This window comes from Anguilla anguilla, chromosome 16, assembly GCF_013347855.1.
Source record: "Anguilla anguilla isolate fAngAng1 chromosome 16, fAngAng1.pri, whole genome shotgun sequence".
Taxonomy (NCBI): Eukaryota; Metazoa; Chordata; class Actinopteri; order Anguilliformes; family Anguillidae; genus Anguilla; species Anguilla anguilla.
In genome coordinates this window covers 27,933,272-27,949,541 of record NC_049216.1, presented here as the reverse complement: position 1 = coordinate 27,949,541, position 16,270 = coordinate 27,933,272, and the positions used below count along the sequence as shown (strand labels likewise).

The window sequence follows — 16,270 nt, the reverse complement described above, 5'->3', positions numbered from 1 at the left end:
CACTGATTCCACAGGTTAAAGTTCACAATGATACCCTTTCCATGTGTAACATAATATGCCTCAGTTGTCAGGGCTATAACAAGAGTGAAATCACAGAAAGGAAGAAAAAAAAAACAACCCAGAAAGATAAGGAACGTCTGAGACAAAAATACAAATTTTGACGATAGAGTAGCTTAAAACTAACATATTTAAAATGTGGAAAGACAGCATAGGGAAGGTGACTGATGAAAAGACAACAGAGTGAAAAGGCCTTGCTCTGATGCACAAGAATGCTTTCAAATTGTGCGGCACTTTGCGTTACGTTATTAAATCATCATACATTAATCACCATGACACCACAAAGGAAATTTAGAGGCCCAAAGCACATGGAGAAACTGTACCTTTAAGGTGCCCGTTACAAGACACACACAAAGATATAGAATTACAATGTGAGTGAACTGAGTTACTGAAAGTTAAGAGAGCAAGCTGTATTTGTTATTTCTACATACAATACTAGAGGCGTAGAGTAGCATGAGCAAAAGTAGAATGACCCTGAAATCTGAAGACCACAGAGATCAAAGTGCCGACAGAGTAATGGGTTTGTTTCTCACGACAATGTCCATACACACACACAACAAACAACAAACACAAGCATAGGGGCACAAAAATAAAGTGTTTCTTAAAGGCACAGTGAACCCGCCAAGGCTTTTTAAAAAATCCTTTTAAGTGGGGGATTTGGCAAGAGAACTTTCCAGCTCTGACTCGAGCTCTAAGGACACTGCCTCCACTCTGGAGGCAAACAAATGGTGATGGGGGACCGCAAAGACACAGCTGTGTCCTCCCATACTGGGCCGCTGGGTGCCAACAAAAGTGGCATTCATTTGCCACGGCAGCAGCTGTGTGCCATCCTATTCTCAGCACAGACATTACCCGCCTACCACAGCCCACAATGACCCAACAGATAACTCCTAACCTGCCACATAACATTCAGCTTCCAGTTCCATTTTCACACATTCATTTCCCACGGTCACAAACCATAAAAACTAAAATGGCAGTTCAGAAAAAGAACAAAAAGACCTGGGGATTAGCTTAAAACAAACAAACACAAAAAAGCAAACAAACTTTAAAGGCCAATCAAATCAAACGCTGTTATTTAAAGGGCAAAGAGTATGTTTTCCATGCAAAGATGACTCATTTTAAAGCTCTAAACCAAACCTACTGTATGATTTGCAGCCACTATGAGGACCCTATCTGACTGTCCATTTTCTTACATTAGAACATTTGGAGGATTTTGTCAACAACCATCCACTGACTCTCACTCACTCAAACAGACTGAGGACAGTTGTCCAGAAAGGGGAGTCCATCACTCTTCAGATGAAACTGTCCAACCAAGCTCTGTCAGATCCAGCCAAACCTCTAAGGCTCAACTGGTTTTACATTCTATAACCCATTCCATGATGTCACATGAAGTGAAATAGAGGTGCAGAAGATAGAATGTAGTGTGTGTGTGTCTCTGTGTGTCAAAAATGATAAGTGGCCATGCTGGTAGAGGTCCATGTGGCCCAGCTGACTCCACATCAGGCCAATGTCCTGGTCAAAAACAAAGGCTTCAGCTTATGGAATAGATGAGCTCTGTAACCAATGCTTCAATCCATAACACATTGGGGGTTTTTAACACCATAAATGCACTGAATAAAACCAGCGAATGACAGCTGGGTCTTGCTGTTGGCTTAAAAAAGGCAGTGGGGAAGTCCAGGAGAGCATATCTGTGCCAGTGAGCTCGCTTCTGCTCTGGCAGTGGGGAAAAGAAAGCTTTGCTGAACACGTTCGGCTCAGCAAAATGTGCTTATTCTAATCCAACCGCTTTGTCTGAGTTAGAGATTCGATATGAATTACCCTCCCTACTACCGTCATTGCAAGAAACAGTATGAGCTGAGCGAGGCAGAATAGGACAAAGGAGAGCGTGAAAGAACAGGCAGTGAAAAGAATATAAATTCAGGTTGCGAGATACTGAAGACTGCCTTTCCTTTAAATCTCCATCTTGATTTTTAACATTTTTCGCCTTCCCTTGGTAACTTCATGTCGTGCTGTTTGAGCATTGAACAGTGAAAATATAGTCTCCTAAGTAGCAGCAAGATCACAGATCTATTTGAGGCTTGAGCAACTAAATCAGGAAGTCCAATGTGATGCCGGAGAAAGGTGTCTGACTGAGAAGTGAAGCCTAGCATTTACACATTGAGCAAGTGCCATTTCAGGTCCTCCCTCTGCACCCTTAAAGTGTTTAGGCATTCATTACTTTCATCCATTAATAGTAAAATAAGTGGATTTCTTAAGGGACACACCTGATTGATTGTCTGCAGCCAAATTTAAACCGGATGTAAGCGTATCCCTAATTACACCAAAGCCAGGAGCCAAAGTTATATAAACACACAGGCGACTTGTTAGATGTTCCAAATTTATTTCACTACCATGACATTTATATCTAAATTATTTTTAATTAATCACCGATTGTCATCTGACTGTTTTGCATTGCAAGCCACGGTGCTGTGCACCTGCATGATCACAGTCTGGTATGGATGCTTATGCTGGTGATGAAGCTTAAGGTAGGTAACAGGAACAAACTGCAACTTAAATACAAACCGATAAGAAGGTCAACTCTCTGCTCAGAAATTGTAGGTTTTGGGGGCTCCCAAATGACACCTGCTGTTCAGTCTCTAATGCTCCTTGTGTGCCCCCTGTGAAGCTTGACAGCGAGGACAATATTAATCGGTTTGTTTGTTTCAGTGAAGAGTCACTAGTAACAGACCAAACATAAGCTCTGTGCTGGAAACAATGGGACCTTCATTCCCCTTTCAAGGCAGAACAGACTGCGCTGTATTCATCTATTTATGGCATGTGTTAGAGGGAGCAGAAGGGATGCCCAGCACAAATTTGTGTTTGACAGACGTGGCAAGTAAGAGCTTAAAATGCAATGAAGGACAGACCTAAATACCAAACCCACAAACAGCTTCTTCGCATAAGATCTAAGCAAATATAATAAAGGATAAAAAGCTCACGGTGGCTGCAAACCATTGTTCCACTTTGCATTTAACCATGGGCTGCGAGTATTCTGCTTCTTTAAAAAAAAAAAAAAAAACAGTTATCATTGTAACCTGCGGGATCATTGCATGCACTCAGGCAGATGAGAGCAATAGTAACCGGGTTGCATGAGACTGGCCTCCCACAGAACAAACCAACTGGCGCTCAGCGATCCATGGCTTTTCGGATTTTGTCTTCAACAAAAATGAAAGACTGCACCATCGGATAAGCCTCCACTGTGAAATAGGATTCATATAAATTAATGTATCCATTAAGAATGTTATTCTCATTTTATTCAACTGGAAGCTTCATCTTTGGGGTGTGACAGCTTCTTTTGGCACTGTCAGACTCCAGATTCACGTGTCCATGAGCACTTGCTCGCACCTGAGGATGGTGCCTCACCTCTGAGCCTGATCCCACTGAAAGGGAGCACTGTCTGCCTTAAAGCCCTGACAGTGAAAATAAGGCCCACCAGCAGGATACAGAAGACATCTGGATGTCTAAAGACAGACTGGTACTAGATGTGGGGTGGCCTAAACCCTGCCCTGTCCTATATATAGTTCCAGTGACTGAGAAAGAACACTTGCTAATCTAAAAAATATTTTACACACAGTTTATGGAAACAGTCAAGTTAGCTCAGTACTACAAGTATTGCAACATAAGTTGCATCTAGTTTATAACAGTTACATTACCTATCTTATAGACCGATGAGTCCTACCGATCACTTGATCAGATAAGAACTGCAAGAATCTGCTTAATTGCTGAAGAAAAACAAGGTGATTAGCATTAAAAAGACAAGAGTTTGTGAGCCAATGGCCCATGATCAAATTAAATCACTGTCTTGTTTTTAGCTAATAACAAAGGTGAAGATGAATGGAGATGGTTATCCCCTCTTGTTTAAGAAGGTTACACAGACTGTTTTTTGTAATGACCTCACATCCTGTGCCAGGCTGTCTAGTGTACCCATTTGCAGCCTCCAGGCAGGCCATTGCTTATGACAGTGTGTTCCATAGCACCATGTCAAACTGCAGTGGCAAAGCATCATTCAATAACAATATATTTTTTAAAGAATTGATAAATAACATATAAAAAGACATTTATTACAGGAAGTTAAATTGACCTATATGGTACCCTGGGTGAAATTTGATGAGATAACTGTCCCTTGGACTATATTTAATTACCGATAAGACAGGCACTGTCAGGCAACCTATCACAGGGCCTGTTTCTGAGGGTCAGAGCTAGAAATGTAAGTCAAGCCCATTAACAGCAAAAGGACTAGCATCCTAGCAACAAAAAAAACATTAACTTTCACTTTGAGCATGTTGGGTCATTCCTAAAACATGACAGCAAATCAGTTAAAATGGTTAAGCACAACCAAAATATACACATCAGCTTTCTCTAAGGGCAAAAATAACATTTAAAATCATCGTTTTAACCTCTTGCGTCATTGTTGAGGCATTTTCTTGATTATATAATGATCAAAATGCAATGTTACTTGCAAACATAAACAGAGAAATACACATTCACTGCTCATGCAGCAAACCTTGCCTGGCAAAACTAAAAGTCTGATTCCTCCTGGCACCTCAGCCTGACAGCAGCTGGCCCTGTAAAAGTGGGGCGTGGAGTCTGGAGTCTGCTGTAGGGGGGGGGCGGGGGGGAGGCACCGTGTGTGCAGCCCTGACTTGTAAAGGCCCCACAGGGTGTCGTGCCAGGCCCACCGTCACCACGGGCAACGAGAGCCAGTTCCATGACAACGGAGCAGTTTTCTTTCACTAATGGGGGCCTAGTGAGCAGAACATCAGTCTGCTCTGCTGTGCATACAAGGCAGTGTTCATATACAAACACGCCCAGAGAGATTACACGGACCCCTCTTCCACACTAGACTCCATTCCTCAAATTCACGCCCAGCCTAGGTATTCCCCCAGTTTTAGTGGGATTTCTTTCTTTTTTTTCGATCTGTATAACTAGGTTTAACTGGTTTGATAACAAATGACCTGTAAGTCAAGGGAAAAGGTTGACGTGAGCACTTCCATCTGACTGTGTAATGAGCATGTTGCTCCGATTTACTGAAAAGAGGCAACCATTGAAAGTAAAGGTTCAGAGCTGGGAAAAGGGTCTGAAATGAGGAAAGCTGAGTATCATCCACACTCAAACGGATGTGGACGATGGGTTTGGGGCAACAGGCAAAGGGGAAACAGCAGCCTTGAGTAATGAGGAGGGAGGGTGGGGGCGGGGCGGCGGGCACAGAAGCGAGCGTGTGGACGCAGACACACAGCCCAGGTGCAGTGTTACGTGCAGCCTTGCGCAGCAGTAGCAGCAGCACCAGTGCAGACAGGGCATGAGCAGGGAGCTACCTGCTAAACAGAGGGCTAGCATGAGTCGGGGGGGGTGAGTGTGAGTGAGTGAATGACTGTAAGAGACGACGGGCGGGGGTGGAGCCTCACGCTGGTGAAGCAAAAAGCAGAGGCAGACGGAGAGGCCCAAAGAAAGACCTGCCCCTCCCCCCCAACTCCCTCCCCAAACCTGTCTGACACCTAACTACAGTTTACAAGAGGGGGAGTCATTCGGTCTGTTCAGCTGAGAGCTGAACATAGTGCTCTCGCCAGCACTAACACTATAAACGTGTTCTGACAAAAGCCATACATAACAAAAATTCTGGAATCCAGGATTCGGGTTAAAATAAATAAAATGATAAAAGAGGAGGAAATAGCCAGGAGAAGTGAGGCCAATTTGCAGTGATACCTGCAGTCCCGAATTAGATTCATTTAAACTGGAAAATACTTCACCTTCCTTCAGCTACAGCCAGCATGTCCCGCCTCGTCAGAGGGATGCAATTGGCTGCAGTTAGGTACTGATGTCCAAAGGCAACGGACTTCTGGTTCTACTGAAACTCACTCTAAACCTGGGCACTTTAATAAGGGGCAGAGTAGAAAAACTAAAGTGAATTGCATTTTGAATTTTAATATTTGTACAAATCAAATCTGTGAAGATTGTGGGGTTTTCACTCTAAATTTGTTGTGATGTTTTCTTTCCAAGTCAATACCAAAATGTGTAAGAATTGATTTTGTAAAGGCTGTTGCTAGTTTAATCCATCAGTTGAATGTTGAGCATAAATTATATACAAATAATTACCAACACTTGCAAAAATGTGTTTGGTTTTTTTTTTTTTAAATCTTAATTGACTTTGGTATGTGCATGCAGATATACATACACTGCAGTCTGTAAGTATTTGTACAGTGACACAATTTTTGTTGTTTTGGCTCTGTACTCCAGCACACTGAAGTTTGAAATGAAACAATGAATATGAGGGCAAAAAGTAATTGGACAATTAGCTGCCCAGCGGCCTGCTGTCTCTCATTGCATCATTGTTTCATGCACAAGAAAGCTAACAAAACATCTGTAGTCGATTCTAGGTGTGGGATTTGCATTTGGAGTCTGTTGCTATTGTTTCTCAAGATGAGAACCAAAGAAGTGTCAATGCCAGTAAAGGCTGAAAAATCAAAATAAACTGATCACAGACATAGCCATTGTTAAGAAGCAAAAAGGCTTTAGTGAGCCCAGCAATAGAAAACAACCTGGTAGATCACTGTAGTGGATGACCGAAAAAGTACCCTTTTCAACTGCTGAACAGATCAAGAACACTCTCCAGGATGTAGGCATAGATGTTTCAAAGACCACCATAAAGTGAAGCGACACCAAGATGCAAACCACTGGTAAACCTCAGGAGAAGAATAACAGAACGACCCTACTTGAATCCAAATGAACATGCATTTAACTTGCTGAAGACAAGACTGAAGGCAAACCATCCCAAGAACAAAGAGAAGCGGAAGATGGCTGCAGTACTGGCCTGGCAGAGCATCGCCAGGGAAGATATCAAGCATCTGGTGATGTCTATGGGTTTCAGACTTCAGGCTGTAATCGAATGCTAAGCATTGGCAACCAAGTGCTAAATACAATGACTTTATTTACGGATATGTTTAATTCATCCAATTACTTTTGAACCCCTAAAATGGGGGGGGGGGGGGGGGGGGCTTTGTATAAATATTCATACACTGATCACCCAATATGGAAGTAAATGCCTTCAAATTGAAGCTGATAGTCTGAATTTTAGCCTCATATTCATTGTTGCATTTCAAATCCGATAAACTGGAGTACAGAGCCAAAACTACAAAAATTGTATCACTGTCCAAGCACTTACAGACTGCACTGTATGTATAATCTTACTGTGCAATTCCAGTATCCAAATATAAATAGCAATTACACCAAATTAACTTCAAATGTTAAGAGGTGGAGAATACAAATAAGCTGCAACAGATGAAAGTTAACATGTTTAAAAAAAAAAAAAAAAAAAAAAGTTTTTCCAATAAATCTGACTCAACCATTTGAACATTTTGGATCACAATGTTTTTGTGAGCAGTACCGAAATGGTTTTGTATCCAGCTTTTGTCTCTCAGTCCTGAGCGACTGGTGGAATTTTTAAAAAGTAGAGATTTATATACAGAAGTGGCAAATTTAGATTAAGTTTGCGCCAACTGCAATTGTGAAATTCATGGGAAATGACTGGTTTCCCAGTAGAATTCAAGTTATTTGCATTTAGTTTCATTTTTTTGTTCATTTTAGCCACCTTATTAATCACTTTGCCATTTTTATAACATGCCATTCTTAGGCCTTGTGTCCCAGAGACAGGGATGTTATTCTTACACAGAAAAATGTCACAAGTAGTAAATGAAAGGACAGTTTCCTTAGACTCCAACTGCAAGGCACAGTGTTCAACCAGAGGCGGAGCTGCAGGTCAGTTTCCCAATTCACATCTTAAAAAAACTAAATAAGAATATTGAATATAATGGCATAGATGCATAAATTCTGAAATGAGCATATGTTTATACAATGCATTTTCACATCATATACTAAGTTGAGACCATTTCAGAGTTTGGAACAATGTCCATTATCAATGCATTCATATCTCAGAGGTCCTACTGTGCATTGTACATGTTCTGATAACATGTACTCAATAGAAAAACACTTACAGCTTACGGCCAGGCAATTTGGTTCAGATCATACCCAGTCAGTATGATAATAAGCCTGAGTACTAAGAATGATTAACAAGGAAGCCCAAACAGTCAGGCACTAATAGTGTGTTGACATGATCAGCAATGATTACTCTTTAGGATTAACTGGGAAAATAAGATAAGCATGCAAAGCAAAAAAAAAAAAAAAAAAAAAACGATGCACAAATTAAAATGAGAAAACTTTATATCCAGAAAAAAAAACTGCTTGTTGTCCAAAGTGAGAGCCAAGTGATTGTGTTCTCAGAAATGGGTAAATGAAAGTCTAATCCAGGACTGCACATTCAGATGTTCAGTACTGTGCATTTACTGAAGGATGAAGAACGACCTGGGGAAATGGTGCTATCGCTGAGCCTACTTAGACGTTAACAGACTCTTGCTTAGTATGTGTGATTTTGGCTGAACTTTTCTAGCAGCTTCTTTTGAGCTCGGGTACAAGCTGGAACTCATGCCTCTCCTTTTTGGACGGTCTTGCAGGTAGTCTAAAGAAGGGCAGCCTCCAGGAAACAGGATGGTACCATTGGCAGCACTGCTCACCGAAACCAAAGCAGGTAAAGAGGGGCAGGCGGTGGGGGGGGGGGGTTTGGCAGCAGGCTCTTACCTGAAGCGACGGCCGCTGGGGGCGGGGGGCCGGCCTCGCCACCACTCTTCTGACTCATGGCCGCTTGGTTGCTCTCGCTCGACGACGGCAGCTGCAGCTCTTTGGGAAGAAGGTCATAGACCGATTCTGGGAAGAAAGAGGAACGCAGTCAGCCTCTGGACAAGAGCCTGCGCTAAACGGCTAAATCTGCGCATCACACAGCTGGAGGGTCTGCAGCCGCACTGCTAAACAAAAGCAGGCCTTGGACGTCCATTTGTGCAAAGGCAGCAATAGCAAAACAAAACCTGATAAATACATGCATATGCATTACAAAATCCAAGCTAAAATTCTCACACAAAGTACTAGGGGGGAAAAGATTTATTTTTCACCTTTTAGTGAACCACTCCTGGTTCCCAGCAACCTCCATGCAACATGTGGCCCACATTAAACTCTGGCAGAAGTTAAGACCATCATGAGCCTGTCCGAGCACAGCTCTAAATTTACCCCACAGCCCCTGGCTAATCACCAGAGCTGACCATTGTCCTGCTTGGCCATCAGTCTGGAAAATACTTGGACAGTTCAAAAATGTCTTACAACCAGAGCCAGGAATAAATGAGACCTTAATGCAGCCTTGTTTCAGTGATGGTAACAGCCCGCCCCCTCGCCCACATAGTGCCCCCCTCCAGGATGGCAGAGGGTTATTATTAAGGAAACAAGAGTACACTGCCCTCGAGCTATGTTTGGCATGTGAACAAGCACAGATCCATGCAATACTCAGCTGGCAATTATGATGACAATGCTGATGACTGAACACACTGGCCACCTTTTCTTTCCAATAGCATCCTCTGACATCTGTCCTAAAACATCAAATGTTTATCCTCATGCGAGTAGCCGGGACTTTATCACAACAGTGATGCATTGTGGTCAGAAAAAAATGATTTGTGGACTAATTCATGAAAGATGGTAAATTCCAAATATTTCCATATGAAGGCTACATTTGAAAATTAACTAGGCCTATGCCTACTTCTTTGTAAATGGGTCACAAATTCCCCCAACTATTGGTTTTCCATCTCCTCAGCTACGCCCACAGGTTTCTGACATGCCCTAAATCACAGAAAGACCATAACCACAGAGCAGAGGTCATGACTAGCTCACTACATTTCCTTTACCTCTAGGTCAATGAGGACTTCAAGGTCAATGGGTACAGTATAAGAGCATCCCCGCATCCTCTGGTGGTGCTGAGGCCAGGAGCGCCTGGACAGTGAGGGTCTGAACAAATGCCATTGTGTATAAATATAGTGTATATTGTATAGGCCTATATTGTAAAAATTGTAATCCGCTCCATGACATTTTTCTACTCTTATCCCAGAATTAGGCTCACTGGAGAAGGTATGGCTAGACTTGGACGTTTTTTTTTTTTTTTTGTCGTCAACTGACAACCAGTAATATTGTAACAAGCAGGCCAATCAGTATTACCAAACTGCATGGAGTCACTGTGCTACAGCACACTTCAGATAACACACTGTGAATCCCAGTTGGCAGTTTATCTGCTGAAAGATTACATGTCCATCTCGCATCGTATCATTAGTTCCACCTCATCAAACATTCATTCTTGTCCTCCATAGTGATATAGATGTGTAAGTAAGCTATAGTTTCATCAAGTTCTAGGTTTACGTATCACACAAAGTACCAATAGCTGTAGGTTACAACCGCACCACTAGGAAAAAAAGGATAATTATGAAATAAAGCCAACAGTCAGTATTTTCTCACGGTTTGGAATGCTATCTGACTGACACATGTGTGACACATCTTTTGACACTCTGAGGCACAGTGGCCTTGCTTTGCGTTCTGTTGAGATGCATGTGACACATTACAGCCTAGCTACTGCAAAAGAAAACCCCAGTGAGCTTCCTCCTCCAGGCCAGACCAGCTTCCAGGTTGACTTGGCTTGGCACAGTTCTGTCAGAGAAAAGGGGGTAGGCTATAAAATCCTCCCGTAGAGTAAACTGGAGGCATGTTCCAGAGTTTAAAAAAAAAAAACAGGGAAATACAACAATACTTTTAGTAGCATATGAATTCCCCATCCAAATATTATGGTATGCACTTACCACAGCCATTACACTCGCCTGACTCTCTGCCAACTGCCAGCTTTAATTACTTGAAGTTGAGCCCAGGGTATGGCAACACTGAGCCTGCTTACCGTCATGACTGACTGCCTAACAGAGAGACACTGAACTGGATTTGCTGTTTACTACAGGACTGAGGCACTGCACTCATAGCAGAGTAACCGTTTCCATGCCGCTCGGTGCATGCCTCTGACCTCATTCTCCTCCCACAAACAGCACAAAGGCCTCTGCCTTCACCCAATCTCTCCGTGTTGAAGACGGGCCAATTTTGGGTTTTGCATGCAGTATATTAATAGCTCCCCCTGGGCGGTTACTGTGCAGGAGGCCCTCCGAGTACTTTCGGCACATGTGAGAACACGTGCACCCAGTGGAGGCCTGTTCAGTGAACAGTCTGCTAACCACACAGACAGAAAATATGTACCCGGTGCACAGAGGTGGTGTTGAAACAGAGGCTGGCTTCTTCAGAGTGTTTCCACAGTCACAGGGCATTCAAACAGTAAAGACTCCCACTCCACTGCATCGGTTCCCCTCTCAAAAGCACAGCAGGGCTTGCTTTCCGTACCGGGACATATGGCTGCCTCTTGTGAAGCAGGGAACGACAGATATGACTAATACCAATACTACCAACTCCATAAAAAAATAGAAAACATGTTTTTACCCTCTCTCTCTCTCTCTCTGATTCTGCAGATAATTACTCTTGCACCATACATGTAGTTTACATAGCTCCAGCACTACATGCTCCTACTAGCCCTCACACCATGGGTGAGGCACTTCTGCTGAAAACCCTTAATACAGTCAACTTTCTATCTACTATGCTAAGGTTCCAACAGTAGGGCTCTGAGACCAACAAAGTGGTGGCAGTCAGAAGAACCTAAGGAACATGGCTGCCACTTAACTATGGCATAAGCCCTAGATATGAAGGAAATGAATGCAGGAATGGTTGAGAAATGATGGACTTAACCAGTACATTACTTTGCTCGTTCACAAGAAGCAAACAGGCATGGCTATGGGACCTCCCTTCAGGGGTTAAGACTGTCGTTAACAACTCCATATGGGCTACAGGTCACAGCATAGTAACAAGGCAGAGCAACCAGCTGAAATGCATTCTCCCCATGAGCACCCATTTAACAAGAACTCAAGAGTACATTTAGAAAAAGCTCTTAAGTCTTCCATTTGTGGAGGTTCCCATTTTCCAGAAAGGATAAAAAATTTTCAAGGAAGATTTAAAAAAGCAAATATTCAGTTATGCAGAGTTGTAAACAGGATGGAAGTTGTAAACAAGACTATAATAAGAGGATCCTCGATGACCTTTGACCTGGAAAAAATAATTTTGGTTCTAGGGGAACGTTTATAACTTCCAAGTTATATTATATTCCATGTTTAATGGGCTAAATTAGAGACAAGAAAGCTCTCGTGACAGAAAGTAGGCTACATCTTAAAACGCTTAGACCTAATGGCCACTAAGGTATTATTGGTGGATCGTAAGTGCCAAAGTTAATGATTCCCAAACAGTGGCCATGTTAGTGGGAACAATATTGATAAGATAGCTTCTTTGTAAAAGATGTTAGCCCTGACCTCAAAAATTGCCCACTGGCCTCTTTCTTGAGCCATTCACCACCCCCTGTGACAGATATGAAGGAGACCTAATTTCTTCACCATGAGAAATGGACACTGACCTTGGCATTCTTTAAATCATTACAGATCACTATGACAGTTAAACACGATTGGTTATAAAACATTGGCAAAGCTTTGAGCCTTTCTCAAAGCACCACTACTGTAATAAAATGGTGAAAAAAATATGGTATAAATCAGAGATCAGGCCATCATTCCAAACTGAGCACCTGGACAAGAAGGATATTCCACAGCAAGAAAGCTGTCATCCATCCACATCAGCCACCATAATACTGCCTGCTCAAACAGAGGTTCAAGCAAGGTCACATGGTTGGCTGACGCCACCACCAAGTTAGCAGCCCACTGATAATCGTGGTGTAAATTACTGAAAAGGCAAGACAAATTTAAATTTCCAGTTATTAGCTTTTGATAACTGGAAAGAGTTAACAGTATCAGTGTTGTGGAACAAGTTTGAGTAGACTATACAAAAAAGCAATGCATACTTTTAAGTAAACTCCCACACACTTCATCAGATTGCAACCTCCTTCACACATTCCAAACCCATCTTACATCAGCCGTCCATCACAGATGAGCAGCCATTTCGACATCTGCTGATATAGGTGTATCATCCGTCTACGTACAACCCACAGTCCACATGAGGCTTGGCCTTTCTTTACACTGCATGCATAATGCACAGAAAGCACATCGGTCTAAGCTTTCCAAACCCTGTCTGCATGGTGAATATTTACTCAGAGGCACTCTTATAGCAACACAACCAGTCTGGTTTCCGACCTGCTCCCCGATGCTTTCCTTTGACCTGGTCAGTCATCTGAGCCCCTTCCGTCTACAGCAGTTCATTGCGCGATGAATCTTTAATGGCACATTGAATTCAATCCTGGCCTACAAAGATCGCTTTTTCACACGCGCAGGAGAAAAGGATATATACACAGCGTTCTGTCACCCGCCATCCTTCTCCATTTCCAGAGAGGGGTTGTTGTCCCAGCCACAGATCATTACCTCAGGAAATTATTATTGAAAAGAAAATACAAGTGTGCCCCTGACCACTGACTCTTACTTTCATCTAACCCTTCCCGAGCAACTCTGAAAATCAGAATGAACTCCTAATGACTAATGTTGATTTCAAGGATCTTCCCTCCTATGAAGAGCACTAACAGATTTTACTGGCTGATAGCCATATCTCAACTGCTCAGCGTGTTTCACTCAATGTGCTAGGACATACGAACAAAGTTTTTTGATGTTATCCTATAAAGCATGACAAAGTTCTTGTATACACCTACTTCTGGATGGTTCCTAGTTCTGCACAATCATTCAACCGACCTCAATCTAAATTTTGATTGAGGCCAACGCTTTGGGGAGGCGGAGGTGAGGCAGAACTTTGGAATGCAGAGATGACAGTTGAACATCTCAGCCATTTGCCCAGGCATTCTCAACAAACAAGTCACAGTGTCTGCACCAGCCCCTCTGGCTTACAGCTCTGTGACTGCTGAGCCCATGCATGACTTCTTGTGCAAACATTAGCCTAACCTGTAGACGCAAGCACTGCTCCATAACCAATAAAACGCCAGCACCAGGTTGGAGGGGAGGGCGGGCCTGTTCATTTCATTCCACAGTTTCTACCATGTGCTTCCCATTACGTGCAACATAGTTCTTACAGTAACAACGAATGCAGAAACCTGCCAGTGTCATTTTAAACCAACGTAATGTAGCTAAATAAATTACTGAGATAAAGAAAGCGAAGTATAAGATATTGATGGCTGTATATCAGTAATATCCATTTAAGTCTTGGATCCATTCATCCCTTCAAGAACATTCAGAAAATTAATAGCAACCCAGGATTTATGGCAAGATTCTGGTGTCACTGGGTTCACTGTTCATGACCACTGTGTTTTATTGCCTCTAATCTAAAGATGACCCGAGACCACCTGGTGGAATCAGGTTACGCTTCGCGGACTCAAAACTGCCAAGAATTATAGGTCTTATTTAACAGCATGGTAACGCTATACAAATAAACACAGCTACATGTCCAAGAGCATACACGTTCTGCGTAATGCTACTTTGATTTAAAGTGACAGTTCACTTTCTGGGGTTTTTAGACATTAGCCTATATCAGTTTTAATGTTTTCAATTGGCCCAGACACTGAAAGACCAATGAAAAATATACACTAATATCAAAATAATATAAATGTTCTCCATAAAGTCAACTATTACATTACCAGCATAGCAATAAAAAAGTTTTTTTGGTTTATAAAGCATGCATTAAAGCATAATTCTCAGTAATGACCCAAACTACATCTTCAGGCAAAGGATTATATAAAATATTTAGATGAGAAATATCATCAGGCAAATATAGGAGGATGTAATGAGTTCATGGCAATGCAAAATATAAGAGAATCTCCTTGGAGAAGCAGTGTCTCTATCATTCTTACATGTCTACTGTAAGTAGGAGCAGCAGAGAACCTGACCCAGGCTCAGAGACAGCGTGTGTGTGACAGCGTGCTGTGAAATGCAGGTTATTTATACAAGCCAGTACTGTACACACACACACACACACACACACACACACACACATACACACACACGCCCAGTCACACCCACACCCACGCACACATGCATTCATGCATACACACACATGCCCACACACACACGCCCACACACACACCCACGCACACACGCATTCACGCATACAGACACAGACACACACACACAAGGCCAACGGGCTAGACAACACTACAGTCAAAATCAGGGCCGTCATTCTGATTGAACCAATGTGAAAATTCACTGGCAACCAAAAGAAAATTTACTACCTACTGAGTATTTCACCTTCCAGAAAATTATTAATTAAGAACCATTCATAGCTATATTCTTTCCATGTGAAATAGGCTATAGGTAGGGACAATGGTCAGTGAATTACCAGGGGCATAGCTCAATAGTCTAAACTATTCTAGTTGCACATTCGGAAAAATAAATATTTGGCTATATTGTTTTAAAAGACTATTGATTGATTGAATCTATTGATTTATTTCTCTTCATGCAAAAACTAAAATCATGTCCCTATATGAATTGCATAAATGTGTTGCACAGTAGCTATAGTTGCCCAAAAAAAAAAAACCCCCCCCAGCAAAAATCCCACTCAGTTACGTACAGCAGAACATACAACCTGGCCATGCCTAGACATGCAATTCATGAGAGTGCGTCCTTTCTCCTACAACAGGCACTCATTTATAAACACCACGTGGAGCTATCAAAGGACTAAATATAAACACTCATTACTGCACTTTCCAAATGGCTTCTGGCAAGAAGCACATTTTACCCTGCTCATTCCCCCACCACAGAGAGAGCACTCGCATACGAGCATAGATCCGTACGTTTTCCCCACTGGAGGAAACGCCGTTTCAACTTACATGAACCAGAGGGCAGAATATAAAACCTCAGATACAGTTCTGCGCTGTAGGGCCAAGTTGTTATTGAGGGTCCTGTTAGAACGATCAGGGCGATTCTTGGCAAGTGTCAAGGGACAGCATAAGTATCAGCGAGTCCCACGCTCACTCTGTGCCATTCCTGTGGTAGCCCAGCAGAATACCGAAACGGAGACCCTGCGTATAACGGCCATCATCACATAGTACAACTTCATTAACTTCAGTATTGAGGAAACTGATTGGCAATTAGGTATCCTTTTTTGTGAATAAAGGCAGCCAATGGCAAAGCCTGGATCTTTTGCAATGCCATCTTGCCCAGCCTGGTGACTCAGAGGAAAAGAAGCAAAACACAGGAAAGGGAATTTGCACAACTGTGTTGCGTTATATTTTTAC

General features: G+C 42.4%; 1 protein-coding gene across 11 annotated transcripts in view; it reads right to left on the bottom strand.

Moving 5' to 3' along the window:
• Positions 1-16,270, bottom strand: part of nfat5b (nuclear factor of activated T cells 5b) — a 52,396-nt gene that overhangs the window by 18,767 nt on the left and 17,359 nt on the right. For 6 of the 11 annotated variants that reach the window (XM_035395952.1, XM_035395950.1, XM_035395951.1 and 3 more), the window contains one exon: positions 8,725-8,850. In XM_035395952.1, coding sequence (XP_035251843.1) covers positions 8,725-8,782 — 58 coding nt within the window. In that variant the 5' untranslated portion in view covers positions 8,783-8,850. Of the gene's footprint in view, positions 1-5,843; positions 8,698-8,724; positions 8,851-10,811; positions 10,918-16,270 lie in introns of those variants that run through there. The other 5 variants (XM_035395956.1, XM_035395959.1, XM_035395960.1 and 2 more) reach the window with 3 other exon arrangements.